Raw genomic sequence first — 22326 nt, forward strand, 5'->3', positions numbered from 1 at the left:
TGTTGTAGATGGAGCATTAGCAAGGCTGGAGTGGGTCAAGATATCTGCGCTGCTTCATTTTTAATTCCTAACAGTAGAGTCAGATAGGGAAGGCGGGAGATAAAAAGTCATTAAACAATTTTAAATTATTTATAAAAATTACTTTGCCCAAATTATAATTATTTCTCTCCCCCCGCCAACTGCTCTCATGAAATGTCAAATGGAATGAAAGGAGAAGCAGCCCCAACATTGTTTTTAATGAACACTTTAATGTTATGTATAACAGAACATTATGAATACAATGGAAATAAAGTTTTATCAATTTAATAATAATAAAAAATATCCAACATAAGAAAGGGGAGCCAATAAAGTTTCATACCTAGAATATAGTACTCATTCTCAGTAGCAGCCCTGGCTCTGTGAATATAAACTGAACCTCTGCATCCCAGACTAAAAATCATGATCTGTGTTTGAACCTAAATGCAGAATCATAGCAGGAAAAGAAAAAGCCTTTAATTTATTCTTTCATTTCCTTTATTTTCATTAATTCATAAAATCTGACTGCTACAGGTTTCCTTTGATAATAATAATAATAATCTATATATTTATTTATTCATTTATATATATTTATTTAATCCCTTTCTATTGGATTCCGCAATTGCTAAGGCCATATTTACATACAACAAGTGAAGTCACCAAATGTATAAAATTTAGAATCCAATGCTGTTGGATTAACAAAAAGTTTAGAGGTGTTCTTTCTTAATTTAAAGATGCTGTTTCTCTTTTTTTGTGTTGCAAGAAAAAAAAAATCTTGCATTTTGACTGTCAGTGATGTAAACAGTGACCCCAGAGACCCCAAGGGAGGCTGCCACTTTTCACTGGAGTATGGCTGCAGAAAAACCACCCCAACCAAAACCCAACCATATATATATATTCTCTAGAGTTCTCTGAAAGGAAACCATACAGCAGTCTGAATGAAGTTTCTACCAGTTCTGCATTGCGTTTTAAAGCAGAAAGAGGTAGGAAAACCCCACCCGTCCCACCCTATTCATCAGCAAATTGCTTAAAGAGGTCTATAATAAAAATTTGGATAGTATAGCAGTGTTGCTGGAAGAGTAGCAAAAGTATATATACATTCCAGGTCCCTTTGAATTAGCCATAATCACATATGTAAGCCATTTTTTTTTTTTTTGGACAAAAATATATATATATTCTTATAAAAAATTGATCAGCATACTTTGACTTCAAATTTGACTCAGTGGTAGGAAAAGGAACGGATCCAATTATGATAAATAGATTCCAGGAGGGAAAAAAAGAAATCAAGTATAAAATTAGATTCACACAGATATACCCAGCCCCCAAATTCCAGAGTTTCCACAAGTTTCAAAGTTAAAACTGGTTCTGCCATCTAAGAAAGGCTTTTAATTCTCTTGTTAAAAAACAAGGCCTAGTGATTGCAATATCAACCATATCACTCGGTGGAGGACGTTTTCTTCACCAAAACTTGAACAAAAGTAGGTTGGGAGTTTACAAAATGACCTTTGGGTTCTTTAGATGGGCTCCTTTAAAGTAAGCAATAAAAGAAAAAGAGAAAGCATTTGATCAGCATTTTCAACCCTTATCCCAGCTTTATTTGTGCAGCTAAAATCCTTCATTCAATCTGATTGGTTTACAATCTTTATTTGCTAAAATTTGCAAAATTTGCAAAGGCATCTTGCTTAGGTTGCACAGTTCCGGGAGTCATGGAGGATGCCACAGCTATATTAGTAATGCCCATGCCCGACAAACCCATTCCAGAAGTTGGCATTGCCATGTTCACATTCATTCCCATCATGCCCTGGTTCATCATAGGTGTGCCTCCCATGGAAGCCATCCCAATCGTGCCAGTCATCACAGTGGGCATTCCCATTCCCACGGGAACAGGCCCGCCCATCAATGGGTTTGCAGGAGGTCGAGCAGGCATCATGCTGGGTGGTGAGTTGAGGCTCATGGTTGCAAAATTCTGAGACATCACATTCATCGGTTGTTGCATATCTGCGGGGCAAAAATGAAGTTTTAAATGTTAAGGTGATTTTTTTATGATATTTCTATTATTCAAAGAAAATGCAAGTATATTCCCACCCTTATTTAACATATTGGCTGTATATTAAAAACAAAGCTGATCCTTAAAGGCATCATCCAACATAATTGTATATGCCTGACAACTGAAGTCCAGCACAAATCCTAGTTGTCATAGTTCCCCTTCCTCCAATTCTCTTCTTTCTCCATGGCCAAACCATGCTTTGTCTAGATACGCACTTATTTATTATGCTCAGGGATCCACAAATATAGTGTATTCCCTCTACATTAGATCTTTTAAAGCACAACTTTGCTAGTACCTTGCTCAGAAACTGGGGGAAAGGGAGAAGGAAATGAAAATTCTGTTGAACAAGAATCCCCTTTCACTGCTTGGGGGCTGACACTTCAAGAGTTTGGGAGGAGACACCACAAAAAGCTTTTAAAGGCTGCACTATATCATTAGATCAGGGTGAGGAAAATTCAAAGCACAAGCAGGCCGATATAGTTTGTGATCCATCAAGCTGAAAATGGTTGGCTCACCAGCCACATGCTCTCCGGGATCACAAAAACAAAAGGCAGAACCCAAAGAATGGCTGGTCAATCAAAAGTTGTGCATACTCAAGCAAGAGAGTTTTTAAATGGTAGAAGGCTACAAAGTTGCAGATAATATACTTTGGTCAAGAAAAAGGGAGAATTTATAGGTTCTGAGGAAGTCTAGTGTTCTGGGTTTTTTAACACCCACCCACCCACATTTTGATCAAGAATATATTGTGAAGAGTGACCTCATTGAAATTCATGCACAGCAAGAACTGTGTTACTTACTTTGTTGCTGAATCATTGTGTTGAGTGATGGTTGCTGGGGCTTGGAAGGCTGCATACCAGGAACTAAATTGTCCAAACTGATATTTACACTAGGGTCTGACCAAGTGGATGGCAGGGTTTTGCCTACATTTTTGGGGACCATCTCTGTGCCCATATTATAAAGTGGATTAGGCTTCTGTATCATTGGGTTAACACCGTGCAAAGGCTAGAAGCATTAAAGAAAGGAAAAAAAGAGATCTTTAGAGTTATGCTACGAATTGCCAACACAGTATTTTACAGCTATAATTTATCAGAGAGAGGAGTTCATCCAGTCTTCATAAAGAGAAACAGATGGACATTTATGTTCTCCTAAGAGAACTGAAGAAAGTTGAAGTTCATGCTCATAAAATTCTCAAGAGCATCTCTTTAAGTACTTTACCTATCATGTGGTAGTCTTCTGGAACTGTGCCAAGAGTGGTAATTCAGAAGTGCCTTGCTCCCCCCCTTACCTAAAAATACTTTCTCTGAACCATCCTTCTATTTTAGATGCTTTGGAAAATTAGTTTTCTTCTTCTTACATTTACAGTATATTCCTCCTTTCTTCCATCATGGAACCCACACAAGTAATTTCCATGAGGTCTTGCACTGACCAGACCCTGACTTGCTTAATTTCAGTAGGTTAGTGGCCTCATGTGACTTCAGACCATACCTGATCAACTAGTTGCTAAGTTTCCCAAGTCCAAAGACTTGTTTTCAATAGTCAACTACTCTCAAACTGGGTAAAACTATATGTGAGCCAGTTTGTCAGAAACAGGTGGCACTCCCCACCCTCATCCCCCTTGCTACAATCAAAGTGTCACAAGTTTGAAGTCTTCCTTATGTTCTAAACTCTTAGATTGCTTTAGATGTTTCCTCTCTCAATTTACTTAAATCTTGAAGAGGGGCCAGTGAAGCAAAAAGGGAAGAAAACACTTTCAGAGCTACAGAAAAGATGCTTTAAGTTAAGTGTGTGTCAAAACTATCCGTTGAGTAAACAGTAGTCAAGGGACTGCCGAACAGCACCATACCTGTGACCTTGACATAGGTAGATTGATGCTGACAGTGCTGGAACCCATCATAGATAAATTCATGCTTTGGGAAGAGGTCATAGTGGCTTGGGAGGTACCCATCAAATCAAAGAGGTCAGAAGGATTTGAAGCAGCTGGAGGCTGGCCAAGGCTCTGCTGAGCAGAGCCACCAAAGAGCTCAACAGCTGGCTGAGCAGAGCCACCAAAGAGCTCTCCAGCTGAAGCAGCAGGGCTTGGAGAGGTTTGGTTGAAGGCACTCCAGTCGCCAAACTCTCCATTCCCACTTGCAGTTGTACCTGGGGAGGGAAAAGAAAGGTAAGAGTCTTTATGAAAAGCACAGAGAAAATGCCACATTCCATGAAGTGAAACAAATGAGAGCCGATGTATGTCCATCCAGATTAACATCTGCAGGTAGGATCTCCATCTGGACATTACTCTCCCTCATGAATATTTCAACAATTTTAACAGGATAGCAAAAGGGGGGGGGGCATAAGAATGAAACAGCCACACCAGTGCTAAAGTATGGCTGGTTATGTGCCACCTGTGGAGTCCACATGAGTGGGACATAGATTTCCTAACAGGCAAATCTGCAGGATCCACTTTCAACACATAAGAATGTGGCAGGAATAAGAGACACCTGAAACATAGCAGAAGTTCAGTATCTAAATTGCCAGTAGCTCAAAATTGGGAGCCTTAAGCAAAGCTGCAAACATTAACTCATTGATGTTTTGAATCAATCACTGTGAACAAGGCTGGTCTCACAGTCGCAAGAAGTCATAAAAACAGCAATTTGTTCAAACTCATCTGATTACATATACATTACTTGCTGTATAGAGTTATTAAACTGGTACAGCTAAGTGGGATACCAATAAAATAATGGGCTTTCAAATTCAGTTGCCTCAGGGTGTTTATCTCACCTCTGTTGTGCTTGTTAACAGCATTGTGTAGTATTTATTTAGCGCTCTATGGGAGCTTTGATAAATATGCATTCCAAGCTCACACATGCTCTCAAATCTTTGTACAGCATGTGCATAGAGAGCTGCAAGACATTTAGTTCTTTTAACGGCAGTCTGCCTGTCTTTACATATTTTAAAAATACACATTTTACTGGAATAAACTTGTGAGTGAAGCTCCAAGGTGTAAAGATCATGAGGAAATAGATGTTAGGTTTTTAAAGCGAATGAGCCTTTGGTATGATTATCAATTGCTAGCCACTGATGAGTATTTCAGTTTTGAAGTGCAACAGTTACGTAGATCTTACTATTGTAGCCTGATGCACAGACAAAGGCACACAGGGGCACACATGCCAGCACTGGTTTTCACACAGTTGAACAACTTGCAATTTACATTTAACTGTTAGGCCTCATCAGTGCAGGCAGAAAAGAAAGCATTCAAAATTTTAAATCAATGTTCACCTGACAGGTCTGAGAGAGGAGAGACCCTGCTGATTTCAGAATAATCTGGTTTGTGCAGCCAGCTAGGAATTAGTGATCTACAAACCTGCCTATTACTTAGAATCTAACTCACCTAATCTTAAAAAGGTTGCAATAATTTACATTTCATGTCAATAATTCATAATAGTACCTGTTCGCCTGGGTATAAAACCCTTGTTTTAATTAATTTCTCCTCCACAGGTGGATTAAAATTTAAGTAAGGAAGGGCAGGGAGGGAAAAGTACATCCATCGCTTATCTGTGCACTACAATCCACTTTAACGCAAGTGCTGGGCTAGAATTCATTAGCTTGGGGCCACAATGAAACATTCTGCTTTGATCTCCCTTACAAAAGGGACTTTATAGGGAATATTTCAATTAGTACTGCCTATTAAAAATTTAAGCACACTTACAAGTATTCCTGATGGATAAGTAAATGCTGATTCTCCAGTTACGGGATGATCATATCCAAACACAAATAAAGGAAAGGGGGAGAAGACAGAGGCATTTGATGCCACTCTTCGGGGAACTTTACCAAAGATGATTAATCAACAAAAGATTTCTGGGAGGGCTTTACTGCTCAAGAATGATTAATCATTGCTGGCTGCTTGCATAAAGGTGATTGGTGGAGATTAATCATATTAACACTGATAAAGGAGTATTATCAAGCTTAGACTGCATTATTAGCATAATAGGATTTGAGCACCACAAACCTAAATTTTCAATAACCTGTAAAATCAAGGCAGAACATTATTAAAGCTTAAAGTATTTAAGGGCACAGTTCTCAAGTCAAATCCTATCCCTCAATACAATGCATTTTATTACTGATGGCTGCAAGAAACACCACACCTCCTTCTATGCAATATGCTTTGTGGTGGAACAATTGTTTCAGCTACTGCTTGGTTCAAAACTCTTTGAACAATCCCAGCTCTGTTGACCAGCTATCTTAATTCACATTAATTCATTGGGTCTTTTAAAAAGTAATTTGGGTAACAGTAATTATTATAGCAGTGTGGCAAGAATACAACAAAAGACAGTATTTTAGGGCCAATCATAACATTTGTATAAGCTTGCTCACCCCTACATGGGGCTCTTACTGTGAAGTTTTCATGTTTTTTCTCCCCAGTGGACAATTTTTAGTTTGTGTGGAACTTAAATAAATCAGTACACACAAATTAACAGTGCCCTCCCTGGACATGTAGCAATCCTTCCTTATGCACAGCATCTATTGTCGAATTCTAAATGTTTCTTGGGTCAATTCTAGCCTTATTCCAAGAGAGTACTTTAATATAAAGTGTCGACTTGTAGAATACAATTCTTAAGAGGCTTATTGCAGATTACATAAAAGGTTACCATTACAGGCGAAAGGGGATGGAGTACACAACATACGATACTATAGCAATAGCTACTACTCAGTATTAATTGGAATTCATTCTTGGTACCTGTGAAAATCATTCCAGCCCAGTATTTCAGTTAGCTTCAATTAATGTTAAAGGTGTTTGTGAGGGGAGACAAAGTAATGATCATTACTGCTGTATTAATTCATTTAAATTCATTTTGGTGCTTGTAAAAATCATTCCAGAGCAATTATTTCATTTGTGTGTGTGCGCATCCTCTCTACTGGGGGTGTGCATATGTATGCTGCTCATCCCCCTCCTTCACCTGGGTGGATTTTGCAAGTGTGTGTGTCCAAGTGCACATGATCTATGCAATCCTCAAAGGTGTAGCAAACCTTTGATGTGGCCCTTGAGCTGGAAAAGGTAAGACACCCCTGGGCGAAGGGTCAAAGGAAAAGCTCATTCCCCAAAGAATTAATCCCTCTGCCCCGAATAGGGAAATAAGTCATAATAAAATGAAACTGCATCACAATACAATCTAGCACCTTTAAAATGAGAACAAGACATAGAATTTAATCTATTCTGGAAGAGAAGACACTTTCAAGTAGCAAGAGACCAAAATTTGAGAGGTCAGCTTTCTGTTCCACTCCCTTGGCACTGTACCTTGTGATGGGGGGCAGCTTGCTGAGGCAGAGGCGGCGGCAGCAGAGCTAAAGTCCGCAAACCCTCCGAAGGGGTCAGTGGCTCCACCTACAACCAATCAAAGGACTTGTTGTAAATTAGTGAACACAGCCCCACTCCAGTAGCAGTTAACATCAAATATTAAATTTTGTATTTAAATAGCTTGTACGTGGAGTCAAGATATACAGTTCTGGGAAATGGTGCAATCCATCAAGTGTATTGAAGCTCAAAGTACTTAAGGGCACAGTTCTCAAGTCAAATTCTGTCCCTCAATACAAGATATTTTACCACTGATGGCTGTTATACAAGGATGGTTGTCATGGTACAAAAACTGAAATATGTGGCAATCCTGCAAACCGGGCTGCAGGAACAAAACCTGGGTGTGTATGCAATCATACTCTTGTGCTTTCCTTTGACTAGTTTGTGGGGAGTTTCCACCCTCAGTTTTTCCACTATTCTGGCATGCACAAGCATGGAAGAGAGCACCACAAATGATCATGTGTGTGAAGATTCATGTGAAGATTGATTCAGAAGGGTGATAGTCCAATCAAAACAAAATGTCACAAGGCATATACATGGCTGAGGTCTTTCTTTCCTTCTTTTTTGTACACAAACAAACCTGTCAAATCGAATTATGCCTGCTTTTATGGTTCAGTTATATCCCACCACTTGTACATCAAGGCAAGTGGTCTATATTCGACTTCGTAATTTCAGTAATAATTTACCAAGGTTGCATGGAACGCAAAACTGGTGAAGAACCAGTGTAGGCTTGGAAGAAATATCACACAGTAAAGATTAATGCAATTCTAACTCAGGTACTAGATATAAGAAACATAACAAGTCTTTTATTGGAGAAATGCCTTTGTTTGCTTATTATGCTGCATAGAATGAAAAATTTAAAAAGGCCTCCTTACATGTTAAATCTTGTGAGACTGAAAGCAGGAATGACTTGCACAAGGTTTCAGATTCAAGGTTTTAATGCATAAAACCTGCACTGGTATTCATTTTTTAATAAGTTTGCTTTCTTTTCAGAATAAGAACATTGAAAGTCCCAGTTGTAGATACTAATGATTTATTTACTACAAAATATAGTATCTTTACTATTCTTTCCTACACATTTTTTATCAAAATAGTAAAGATTCACAGCCTCTGCACTGGTCATTGTTCTGTACATCTCCTTATGTCAAGTTTGAGGGCCAAACTAAATAGGATGATTGCCACAGGTGGGGATGTCTGAGCAGGAATGGGAATGCTGTACACAAGGAGGGCTTCATTTAATCAGAAATGCTACAGTTCCTCCCAAGCTATTAGCCCTAAAAGGAAAGCCCCCATTCAAATTTTTAAAATTGTGGACATTAATTGGCCCTCTGAGAGAAATACATACAAAAAATAGGCACTTTCTGCAGATATATATATTTTCTGTGAAGGAAAATGTTTGGGTGAAGCAACTCTCTGCCACCATATCTTTAATAAAGGGCTTTAGGCTTCTAGTTGACAGTTTCCTCCTCTGAAAGTACCGAAAAAGTGATGGCCTTAGCTGTTGCCGTTTGTCCTTAAAAGATTTCACCTCTGAGCAGTCACACCCTTCCAAGGAGTACCAGCAGCTCAATTATTCTGCTTTTAGTGTTTGCGTACATTATATGGGTTACATCACAGCTGCTTAGCCTGCAGTGCTTAGAAACTAGCCAGGTGGGACTGTAACATCTGTGTTGCACTCAAACACCACCAGGGACAGCTTCCAACATCTGGTGCCATTTCTGAATTGTCTTATCGCTGCAAGACATTCTGCTCCATCTGCTGCTCTCAACTCGGTTAATTAAACTAGAACCATCGCCTTTTTAATAAATGGCTGGCAGTAATAAAAGGAACAATTCCCTTTCTAATACATGTGTACTTGTATTTCTTTTTAATGCTATTTTATTTTAGTCAATTATTAGGAAGTCATACTTCATTTTCAGATAGGAGCATCTCCCTTCAGAATGTACATGGATATGCTATCAAATAGGAGATTTTAACAACTGCAGTAACAAGACCCTCCTAAAGTCTTATAATAGGTGAATTATGTTGTAGAGCATATCCAAAAGACAGACAGATTGGGCATTTACCAGTATAGATCTTAAATCATTATGGGAAACTGTGATGGAGTTTTATGCAAAGATAAGCATCACTTTTATCTAAGCAGCTTGATGATGTACAATACATTTGCGCTATCCAGAAGATGGAAACAAACAGTATTTACATAGCATTGCATGGCATATGTAACCACATGCACATGTCTTGTCCGTAAACACTAGCATACTTAAATGATTACAAATTTCAAGACCATGGTTATTTGAACTAGCAGTGCTAATTTAGATATTACAAGTAAATGATACCAAACAGTCAATTTAAAAGTAACAACAGTATGGCAAATGCTTGAGCCAGTTAAAAATCAGGTGAAATCTTTTGGGATTAATCTGCTTCTGCACATATTTTGGTGGTCCCATGCTCTATCTAGTTGCTTCCTCAGAAAACAAAGAACGTTTACTCAAAGCTAACAGCAAGTCTATGGAGATGGTTATTTAGGATGCAGTGCCAGCACAGCCACCTGGTGTTGATAGTCGTGCAACAGGGTGAGCTAACAACTACCATTTCCATATGAAGCACTGCAAAAATCTGTTTCATTTTCTTTTTCTATCCTCTATTAAATGATAGAGATTTGTATTAGGCATTGCTCAATGTATTTACCCCCTTCTTGGGGGAAAAATGCTTCCCACTGTCTTAGTGTGGACTAGTTGCTTGGCAGGCACCTCCACAAAAACATGAAATTTCCATGCCCCTATCTTTACAAAAGAGATCAATGCCTATTGTGGCCCCTTTTGCTATTTTGTGCGTGCCACAAGCTAATGGAGCCATGCTCTTTACAGCAAGTAGCACACAGGTTAGGGAAAGTGACCTCCTTAGGAAGGACAGTGCTAATCTTCACAACATCATTAGCTAGCCTCAAAGACTCCCAAGTGAGAGCTGTCGTTATAAATTAACTCCTTCCATCTGTCTCCTTAGGGCAGCAGAAGATGCTATTTGTGGTGGCCAGCTGGTAATGTGTCTCATCTCTAGGACATCTTCTAAATGCTGATGTGGAAAGAGCGGGTAAGCTTAACTTCCACTAAAGGAGTGAAAGCAGAATAATTGGCAGTCAAATGGCAAATCCACAAAAGATTCAAAAGAAAGATGAGCATGTTCTGTTCTCACAGCAACAGTCTATAAGATCAGCGTTTTTTCCAGATAGAGATTTAAATTAATAGTTGAGCGCTCCTTCAAATTATGGGATACCAGCTGTGGCTGAGATCCAAAGAGCTCCATACACAACTGGAAAACAGCTTGAGGGTGGGGGCATATTCAAGTCACACTGAATCCTACCCCATAAATCCTTTGACTTTCAGGAGATACTTTTTAGGAAGTTGTAAGGGAGTGCAATAAAAACAGGAACTTGAAAACCCCAAACTATTTGCCTCTTGGGATTCTCAATCTATTTAAGTTGTTGCATCAACTTTAGATTTGTGGAGAACAAGGGGAATATCAACATTATTTATAATAGATGATCTACCTGTAGATAACTGGAATGAGAGTAGAACATTTTATTATATCCAGACATGTTTCAAGAGTTGTAAGAAATGCTCCTCTCTCTGTATTTATTTGTAAGACCAAATATATGTGTACACCTGCTGTTGTCAATATTATGAGGACTGAACAATCTGCCCATTAACACTCCATTTACGTATGAGGCGGTGGGAAAGGCAGGTAATACAGCATCAATGCAAGCAAGATCAAATACAATGCTGAGCTGCATAGGAGCCACTCAGATTAAAGTGTTTCCCACACAGCTGCAGATGTGTCTAGAACCCTAACCCTAACCCATTGTGTGTGGTCTAGAACCCTAACCCTAATTTATCCTTTTCTTTAGCCACAGGGATGGCTCTGTGCCTATAAGATTAGCAGGACTTCAGTGAGTGCTTCAAATCAGTGGGAGCCCATGGTAGTAGAGAGGTATGGGTCATGTATGCAATGGCTCTTGCTACAAAGCTTAACAGAAACACACAGTTTCAGTGAACCATAAAGGAAAAATGTTGTATTCCAAATATTCTATCACTGTAGAATACTCCATATGCCAAAAAAGAAGCAATGTCTGTCTACATTGTGTTATGATCAGGTTTTAAAGGGAACTATGAAACCAGATGGCAGAGAAAAACACAATTAAAGCTAAAAGTAGAATGTTTCTAAGAAGACTGAGATCAATAACTTAAAAATGTTGACACCATTCCTGCATGAAAACACAACTTTAGGAAAGTGGAAGGATTGAGCACTGTTCATGTATGTTAAAAACCCAGTAAAAAAATTACGGTAGACAAACTGAAGAGATATTTGCTGGGGAAGGAATCTCAATGCCTAGTAACAAAGACCCAGCAAAGAGACTCCTTAAGTTTCTATACAATCACCCGAAACTTTTATTGCCCTAGCTCAAGGCCATGGCCTTATCCAAAAAACAGTCTAGATATATGTATTTCTTAATATGGACAGCTTCCAGTCACGTTTGCTCCCATTTAAAATACACCTACTCACAAGAATTCAGAATCCAAAATCATACTAAGTACAAGGATATAATGCCGACTCTCATTCTCCAGTATACCGACAGGAGAAGAATTCCTGTGCCTCTGCAAAGTTTTCAAGCTGCTGCTTGCATTTTCTAAGGAACCCTTCAAAAGCAGGGACTGGCAGGGGGCAAAAGGATAAAGCTTAATAGCTGTGGCCTAAAGTCCTGCTTATGAGAAGATAATTTCATGTTATTATCACTATGTAATTAATATACACAGGACAAAATAATAATAAAATAATAGTAATCCTGGGGGCAAAAAAATGATTGCAACTGTTTTAAATGTTGCTTGGGTTTAATACATAGTAGAAGTTCCAGATTTAGCCAATCATTAGCCAATCATGTATATACTTGCTGCACCCAGAAAAGCATTCACACTAAGATGTTTGTGCAAGGCTCACCAAAGTCCCCTGAAACGCCAGCTGTTTGTGGGTCATGGGACCTGTTTCCACAAGGTGCTTCAATTTAATTTAATCCCTCCTCCCTTATTATCCCACACTGTTCCAGAGCACCCCCTGTCCCACTGGAGCATCTTTTTAATGGATGCAGGGGGCTGTTGTTGGAAGAAGATGGCAGGAAAGTCTCCTTGCGGGAGCACTTCTATGGAACCAGCCCCATGTTGAAAATCTGTATAGGAGTAACAAATTCTGGCAGAATCACAACAGTTCACAAAGCCCAAAAGTACAGCCACACCTTTTCAGAAGGTCATGGTATTGTAAATGGGGGGTGAAAAGGGGTGGAAAATAATCTTTCCACTAACAACGTTAATGCTGTGTGCTGAATCTGTTGAGAAATTCTTCCTTCAAGAGAAAGCATTGTTTCAGTTACATAGCTCTTAATCCTCTTCTTAATTTGCTCACAGGTAATGTGGATTATAAAACTGCAGCTATCAACATCTAGCCACCTAATATAAGACTGATGATTCTACAATCACGCCAGCAGAGCAGTGAAGATATGTAAATAGAACCATCTTAATATTTCATGCCAGCCAGAGACAATCTTCCTTACTTTGTCCTGATACGGCTATTCATTGGTTTTTTTAAATATACCAAACATGCACTCCATTATAGAAAGTAACATTTACTTTACTTAAGCCTCAGTTTCACTAGTCGCCTACAATGGAGTGAATGAATTGAACAGTTTTGAAGTGACCAAGAAACATAGTTATTTCTGAGGTCACCCAGGAGTCAATGGACAGGAAACAAAAATAAGAAGTAATAAGGTCACTTTTGCTGTACACATTAGATGTGACTTGTAAGTCAGCTACTCTCACCACTGCCTCTCTCTCCATGTGTAACACGAGAAGTGTTGAAATCTGACTGGATTACATGCTTTTAAAATTAATTATGAATAACATTGCATTTCAGCCACCAGAGTTCCTGACAAACTGATTTAGCTATGAATCTTTCTAAACTGCTATAGTTATTATTAATCTATACAATATGGTAATTTGCATGTGGTTCTATGAATAAATATGCAGCTCTACATTTAACTGACTGATACAGGTTCCCTTCGCTTCCTAATGCGCACCTTTGATTTCAGCAGAATTTAAATGTACTAGACTCACAAGCTACAGCTACTGCTCAAACAGAACACAGAAATACATTTTACCTGTTGGGACTGATTGATCAGTACCATCGAACAAAAGATCGACCAGGTCACCGGATGACTTGCTGCCAGGAACCTAAGAACAAGCACAATTGAACTGTTTTAAGAAATATGCAAAGGTGTGTGTGTGTGTGTTTTAGAGCAACTGAATGAGGACTGTTTGTGGCAAGAAATTGGAAAACTGGAGTAACAGAGAGAAAAATAGATCTGTGTAGCACTTATGATAGCCTGCATCAAACATTGGTTGTTACTGGAAATCAACTTATATTAAGAGCGTTACAAAACTGAAGAATATAAAGGAAGTTATTATTGTGCAATTTGATAACAAGGATCCTAAACTGTTACCTCCCATCAGACAATGTGCGGAGAGGTGCAAAAATATTTTTAGAAAACACACCCATTCCATATTACTATTAAACACAGCAGAGGCTGAACCATTTCTTAAAATATTTCCCATCTTTATATTTTTTCTAACATGCCTTAAAATTTCATTTTGAGACATTCAAAATACTAGAAACATCATTTGGTCAATTGTATGCTGCCTAGAATTTTAAAGCTTGATATCTTTCTGCTTATAACTAAATTTGTATAGCCTTCTCTGTGCTTTACAATAGTTTTTAATCCTCTGGTTATTACTGCCTTACCTCTGGGATTATTCCAATTAAAATGAAAGGCTGATATTAGGAGTGTGATGTCTAAAGGCACCAAAGAAATTCAGAGTTGACTTTGAGATTTGAACTCAGCATCCCAAACATGGATATATTTAATTGGAAGTAACTTCTTCATTTCCTGAAGTAATTACTTCCAAGCAACTATGGTTAAAACAGCATCCCACCACAAGTAGGCCCATCTTCTTTTTGGGGGGAAATTGGAATAAAGTGACTGTTATACCAAAGGTGGAAGGTATATTTTAGGTTCTGCTTCTTTGATAAAATTAGCAAAATGCTAGATACCAGAAAAGCATAATTTAAGAAATTTCTGTCACAAAGTAGAGGTAGTGTGATTTCTTCTTCTGCTACAAGGAAGGAAATGTATTTACCAACACAATCCATGCATTAAAAATCACAATATTATCTTGTTCATTGGGTGCACTTTATCATTTATGACTAAATCCTAGATTTTTGTACACATTCACAAAGGATGTGTACACATTTTTGTACACATTCACAAAGGACGGCAATGGATGATCCAGTTTAAAGCATAACAGATCCAGTTTAAAGCATAACCTCTAGACATGTGCAACCTTACATGGTTAGGTTCTTCTTTCTTGCCCTATGCCAAATATAAATTGGTAGCAAAGTACATGTCTGGGTATGGCCTTAAAGGACAGGGCAGACCCAGAATTAAACATTTCTGGCCACTTATGCAAGGGTTCAGTTCTGGAGGTCCTCCCACAAAGGCAAAATTGCATGAAGTCAGGAACCCCCAGAGCCCCAACCCCTGCAATCACTCCTACCTCTCCAAAACAGACCTTGCTTACTGGGCTCTGAGAAGGTCATTAAAGGGCCCCGACATGCTCCCATGCCTCTTTCCCAAAGCCCGATAAGCAAGGCAGAGGGCTTAAAAAACTCTGTTTATTTAAAACGTTTGTACCCACACAGCTGCTTCCAACAGAACAAAATACAAATAAAAAAAATCAACTACACAAATTAAATAGAACGTGCATTTCTAGATCACATATTTTTCATGCCTTTTTATTTGAATGTTTAAGCTTTCCCTCTTTTTAAAGTGAAATTCTTATACAAAGTTCCTTGCCTTTTCTGAGGGCATCTTCAAAATAAGTTATTGAACAGAGATACTTTGGGCACACTAGATGCATACATTAACTGCACAATTTAGATGTAAAGGATCTGCTTGCTGGTGGATCAGTGTACTGCCATATGGTCTTTAATTTAGGGAATACTTAAAATTTGTACCATCTGATTATAGCTTCACTAAGTTTAACCACCAGAGCTGTCAAACTGCTGTTTTTACAATTGGGCTAATTTAAATAGTTGCAGTGGAAAGGGAACACTATAGCTTTTCTTCATTGTTTCCTGACTTCCTTCCTAAGTGGCATCACTTTTAGTACATACTTGGCAGTGCCAGAAAAGTAATATGCATCCTCTTTCCCTCCATCTATGTGGGCAAGAAAAAAAAACCCACTGCATTACGGCAGAAGTAAAACATGCTTTCACATTATGGTCTTAGTGTACTTACCTATGTAATATAGATACAATCTCTAGTATTCTAGCTTCCCTGAGGCTGACATGGGAGTTTTAAAAACTGCCCATCTGTTCACTTCATGTCTTCAATCTCCCTGCAATTTTGAGCTTGACAGATTCCATCAAATAATGACTTCTGATTCCCCTGGTCTTCAGACATTAAGTGATCCTTCCACTTCCTGAGAATGCTTGCAAAGGTGTGGCAGCAGATTTTATCTCATTTCTCTACTTTATAACAAATAAAAACTTCCAACTGAACTGAAGAGGTGGAATGCTCAACCTGGATTACATTCAGTGTACATTATAGTACTTCTATTATATACAGAGTTGTGTTTGATTACAACCTGGATTACAATACAAAATGGAAGTAACCCTAACACAGGCGTCCACAATTTTAGCCTGGCTAGGTTCCAGCCCCAGGCAAGCTTGATGATACTTGGTGGAGGTTTTGAGAGTGCCTTTGTCCAGCAGTAGCCAAGGAAGCCTCCACTTCTCTTTCCTGCTATGGAGGAGGAAAGGATGAGAGTAGGAAAAGATGACAAGAGGCTAAGCTACTCTTCTGCAAAGTTGAGAAGAAGGATGCTCACAGTACACAAAGCAAGCGAAAAATGCCAAATCCTGGACTGGTAGGTAATCACAGTGCTCCATCGTAGGTGGGTCCTTCCGGTGACAGCAGTTTCCCTGTCTTCTGAAGTCAGAAACCTAATGGAACGCCTAGGTCCCTCCGCCTTTACTCCTGGATAAATAGGTGCCAGAAGCAAGGTGATTCTTCTGCTTCTGAAGAGGGGACATCTAGTCATGCTGATCATGCTTTTGCAACTTCCAGGATCACCTACAGGCAGCAACTATTTTAGGCACATCTGATATGTGTGTGCGACCACACACACATTGCACTGAACCCGGAAGTGAACCAAAAACGTCCCAAAAGGGGGCGGGGCAGATGGGGCATCTGCAGGCCTTTTCAATGGCATTTCAAATATAATTTGAAATTAACATGTTTAATTTTAATTAAACATGTGGTGCCTTGGAATGTAACCACCACATCAATTGGGAGTTGCCTGTACCGGTAAACAAGTTCTACATGGATCTTCCCTTGAGACTGACTAAGAAGTTCCAACTAGTGCTGAATGCTTATGTCTGTGTGTTGATAGCTGTTGGAAGGCCAAACATACTTAAACCTATTCTACAGCAACCTGCCCTAGTTACCAAATAGTTTCTTACCTTTGAAGCCCTTCACAGCTTGGGATTCAAACACCCTGGAGACTGTCAAAACCCGTATCAACCTAGGTGCTGCGTCATTCTTTGGTCTGAGCTTGTTCTATATGCCTAAATCATATGAGATGAGGAGCACCTGCTTAACCCAAATGCAGTTCCAGTGCTTTCAGTGAATTACTCCCTATGGCACACTTGAAGACTCCAGATTTATTACCTTTAATGAAAACAGTACTTGATTAAAAAAAAATTCAAATTCAAATGTACAGTTGTGCCCTCCTACCTTTGCTGTAGACTGCTGAGTGTAAGCATTCTGGTCTGGACTTCCTTTGTCCCCTGTGTAATGTGCAGCTGCTCCCAGGTCAATGGTTTTGGAAGGGTTTGCTGTGCGCTTGTGTCTGGTGGTGGTGGTCTCTGTGGCTTGTGTGATATGGATGTGTTTTGTGGTCACTGTCTCCTCCTCATCTTTGAATTCTCCTTTAGGCGATTTAGCTTTTCTAGATCTCTTTTCCTCATCGCTATCACTGTGAAGGGAGGAAACAACAAAAACCATATTATAGACCAAAAGGGGAACAAAAGAACTTGAAAAGGTAGCTAGCAAAGCTATCTTGTCATCTACATCTTTTAGAGGGAATTTCAGTCAAGAAAATATTTAAACAGAGATTTTCTAAACAAGCAAGTCTGCGGTAGGCAAATGTGGGTGGAGCAATGGTGGTGATTCTTATCTTTATACAGAAGACTAGAATCCAGCCTGGCTCAAATAAGATATTTCTGCTCATAGCCCATGTATAGGATTCACCCCAATTTCTTCATCCACTATCTAGGAAAGCAAAAGGCATTATTGCTGTTCAATGATACATTCCAGTCAGGCAAAAGCATTTCAGGAGTATATGGGGCAGGGATGGTGAGGGGGGATAACTCAGAGAGGGAGTATGGGCTGGGGAGGAAGGTATGGCTGGGGAGAAACAGGGGTGGTGCTGAAGACTGTATTCAGTCCCTGAGCCAAAAGTTCCCCATTCCAGTTATAAAAGATGTTGTTTCAAGGTTTCCTAAGCCTACCACCCATTTTGTGACTGCTTTGGACTTTGCACCATTACTAGCCAAGCTTGCTTTCTCAGTTAGAGAATTATGAAAAAAAAAGTGCCCATTAAGCTTCACTACACAATATTATAAATGCTACTTCTTCACTGAGATGGCAAATACTTTGTTTGGATCATTGGGCCACACTCCCAATTCCCCACACTACAACTGGAAAGGCTGATCAACTGAAGCATTGTGCAAAAACAGTCTCTACCAATTGTATCTGGTGAGAAGTCTCATTCTCTTTTGGACAATGATACAGTAAATATGTATGTCCTCATAATCATGGGACTCTACAATTACATATCCTTTGTGCAGCTGTCCTATACCTGCTGTGTATACTGCACAAAATGTGCTTGGAAGTCATACCCTGCTTTAGAATTTCCTTTCCGCAAAATTTTAAAGCCCAACCTTTTCTTTGGAAGCAGCATAAGAGCCTAGTATATTGGGGATCAGGAAGGGGCAATTTCAAAAGTCTGTATTATATTAATATAGACTAAATCTTGCCCTGAATAAGGTGAACAATAAAGAAGTTTGAGGGACTGTCTTCATCCAGCTCCCACTGTGGCATCTCCCTGCCCACCTCCCAAATCTGTCACCAACAGATCCAGCTTGCCCCATGAGAGTGGGTCCCCCCCCCAACACAAACAAACAAGTTGTCTTATCCATTCTGTCGTTACTTTTTTTTTTAAAAGCAATGCTTATTGGTGTAACATTCCTATGTTTGTGAGGTCTGCACAGAATTTATAAATATTGTAAATAAATAAATAAATAAATAAATAACTGTGTACATTTATCTATTTACAATATTCATAGTTTGTGGAGACCTCACAAAGTCTGCCTCCATACGGCTGACGCAGATAGCAGCTTCTTGCAGAACCATGGCCTGCAAGCTGGAGAACAGGCTTTATCTTCCACCTTCCAGTGCAATTCCTTTTCCTTTCTGTCATCAGCCTTCATCATGATTTAGCAATACATTTACACCAACAGCAACTAATTTTAAGGCTAATGCCAGCTTAAGCAGGGTTTGCAAATGCACTTGAAACCATGGTTAGGATAGGAAGGAACGCAGGCTAGTATTGGCAGAGATACTATGGTTGAGGCCAACAAAGAAATGGAATTTGGAAATTCATACTGGAGGCAGATTTCTGATTTGGATATCATAGTCTGCAAGGAACCAGCCTTAAAACTGCATTCGGCCTATGTATATGCAACTTTATAAATTGTTTTGAAAAGTCATCACTTGACCAGGGTTTTCGGCAAGGGGCAGGTTAAGTTTCCAGCAAAATTATGTTACCCACAGCTGTACTTTTATTTGGAAGGTAAACAGTTTTTACATTGTATGATGTTTTTCATTATTAAGGTATGCAATTGGTACAGGGCAAGATGCACTGTTGAATAACACATGCAAATGTAACTTGAAACATAACTGTGAAAGGTTTCTCTGTTTCAATAAGCAATAGAGCACTGAGTCACCTAATTTCAGAAAGACTGTCTTGTTGTCAGCATGGAGGTAACACAAACTGCAGTATGCTCTGTGGGGTAGCCTTTGTTCTCCACTAACAATGGCTCAGGCTTTGCCCATTATTATTATTACTTAGTTATGCCTCCCACTGCATCTCAGCATATTATCTGCTTGCCAGCAAAGGTCATTTAATTCATTAAGATCAGTGAACATAAATACCCAGCATTTCATTTTCTATTCCAACAGAGATTACAGATGCAAAGTAATAAGGGGGCCTAACAGCCCCAACCAAGTGTAGAGGGAATAAATTCGCCAAGCACTGCTGCAGAGCACACTCTCTTGCTTTCAAGAGGGTTTGTGTAGAAACGCAGGCCCCAATGAGGTGAAGAAATAATGGAGCAAGTGTTTCTGGGTTTGCTACGTCCACACAAAGTCAGACACTGCCAGATTCCATGTAATGGTTTTACTTATTCATTCCTGTCCCATCTGTAAATTCAGAAATCTTTCCCAAGGCAGAGTATGAAGTCATATGAAAGGAAATTAATGACATAATCAAATCATTGCCAAATACAACCAATACAATACTGATACGAAAAGAGAAGGAAATTAAAAGCAGATAGTCCCCAAACCCCTAAAATTGGCATTCATTAAAACATCATGCTAATAAAACAGACTTGACCTGCACCTAGATCAACAGTGAGCAACTGAGAATATTTCAATGCTAGGATGCCATCAATGAAAAGGCCCTGCCTCTAGTCATCAGTACCCCAACTTCCAAAGGAAGAGCTGGGACCACTGAGAGATGGGTACAGTGGGTACTGATGTACCAGTCCCAGAGCCAGCTCTGAGTTGCCATTAAAAAAATAAAATCTCTAGAAAGAAAATTGTGAAGGAAAATGTACAAGGATGCTTCTAAGTTATTTCTGTGAGAAGAGCCAGTCGGGCTGCTCCCACCTTTCAATGATTTTAGCCAATGAATGAAGTCAGAGCTATGACTGATGAGTTGTTTGAACACCAAGCAGTAATAATCCTTGGAATTTCAAAGAGCTGCTGTTGTTCGCTCCTCTTTAGTGCACTTCCCCAGCTTCTGTCTCATTTCCCACTCCCTAGAATCTCTCATCTGCATTCTGTTTTTCCTAGCAAACTGTGTGGTGGGTTGTTAGCCTGAGATTAGGTACTCCCTAGAAGTTATTTCCTACAAATACTGCTAAAGAGTAAGTTTATACGCTCATATTTTTCTTCATTCTTAAATTCTTTAGAAAAACCGATTGTGTGCTCTTTCATCACATGATTTTCTTTTATAATTTCTGTTGTTTTTTTTTTTTTAAAAGCACAATTCTTACAAAACAGAGTTAAAATTTTCTCAGATTATATTGAATAAATGTTCAACTGAATGAAGTTCAATTTTTCTGTGGGTGGCGAGAAACAAAAATATAGCCATGGAAACAGGAAAAAGGGCCCAAATAATAGTGTGTGTTGCCATTTAAAAATCTCCACACATCATATAAAGATTCAGAACAGAGTAGAATATATTGTAGATTTAGTCTGATTTGATACATCTGCTTTAACATTTAATACACTGCTAAATTCCCCTCTCAAGATCAATTCACCTTTCAAAAGAAAAAAAACCACTGGAAAGAAGTACAACTTTAGCACCTTAATGAATTTTTTATTCTTCCAACATGCTGTTGTGAAAAATATTAAATATATGAAAGCTCCTACTGCTTTAATCTCATCCAGATGAGATTTGTATAAAGGCTTCCACAGCAGTATCAGAAACTATTAAGTATCAGTTTGATCTGCTGATGATAAAGTTCAATCCACTTGTTGAACAGATCAACTATTGGAGTTTGCACAGCAGGCAAAACCTCCAAAATGTTTTCCTTTTAATGTAGAGGGCATTTAATGATCTCATAAACAAGTGTCCACTGTACTTTATGAAAAGGTTAGCTGAAAAGTAAGCAGCCATTTCTTTAGGCTAAGAGAAAGTAGCAAAATGTTCTATCTTTCTACTTTTATGACTTGGACATAATCAAAACAAAAAAGGCAGATATTTTCCTCTGTACACTCTTAATAATCTAAAAAAACCAAAACAAACCAAGATACTCCTTCACTCCATTTCACTGCTAGCGACAAAATTAGGCCCCTATTACAGTTGAGACAAATGAAAGCATTGGCTCTTTCCTGGTTAGAACAAACAGCTTCTCTATGGAAAACTTCCCCAGAGTTTTTGCCATTTTTCTAAACACAACAATCTGAAAGTGATTTTTTTTAAAAAAATGAAAGCCAAGATGATTGGAATTTTAATAAACTATTCAATAGGGCCCTGATTAGCTTTACAATTGTAGGCTAGCAAACTCCTTGAACAGTTTTTACAGAAGGCAGTTAGAATTGTTGTGGGCTACATAGATTTGGGATGTCTCATGTAATGTGTTGTCCAATTCAAATTGTTCTATATGGCCTGCTTTATGTTTAGCTGCCCGTCTGCAAGGAATGGTCACACCCCCTATTACTGAAATAATGGTGCCAACTATAGATGCATGCACATGTGAAAGAGATAGAAGGACAACAGAATCCAAACTAAAGCCTATTTCTTGAGATTTATAGGGTCTCTTGGACATCTTAAAAACTTGGATTACCAGGAAGGCTACAGATCTTCTGGCTGACTCAGATGAGAGCCAGATTTTCATTACTTTCAGCACAATTTCTTCTTGGTACTTTGGCCACTGAAAGACTAGATTTTCCCAACAAATTACCAACAAGAGGGAAATC

General features: G+C 38.9%; 1 protein-coding gene across 1 annotated transcript in view; it reads right to left on the reverse strand.

Moving 5' to 3' along the window:
- Positions 1-228: 228 nt before the first annotated feature.
- Positions 229-22326, reverse strand: part of CLINT1 (clathrin interactor 1) — a 69896-nt gene continuing 47798 nt past the window's right edge. Inside the window, exons 7-12 of the mRNA XM_081851522.1 lie at positions 17293-17533; positions 13597-13669; positions 7338-7424; positions 3906-4201; positions 2860-3064; positions 229-2013 (exon numbers count right to left, since the gene is read on the reverse strand). Coding sequence (XP_081707648.1) covers positions 1658-2013; positions 2860-3064; positions 3906-4201; positions 7338-7424; positions 13597-13669; positions 17293-17533 — 1258 coding nt within the window. The 3' untranslated portion in view covers positions 229-1657. The remainder of the gene's footprint in view (positions 2014-2859; positions 3065-3905; positions 4202-7337; positions 7425-13596; positions 13670-17292; positions 17534-22326) is intronic.

This window comes from Podarcis erhardii, assembly GCF_964252035.2.
Source record: "Podarcis erhardii genome assembly, chromosome: 2".
Lineage (NCBI taxonomy): Eukaryota > Metazoa > Chordata > Lepidosauria > Squamata > Lacertidae > Podarcis > Podarcis erhardii.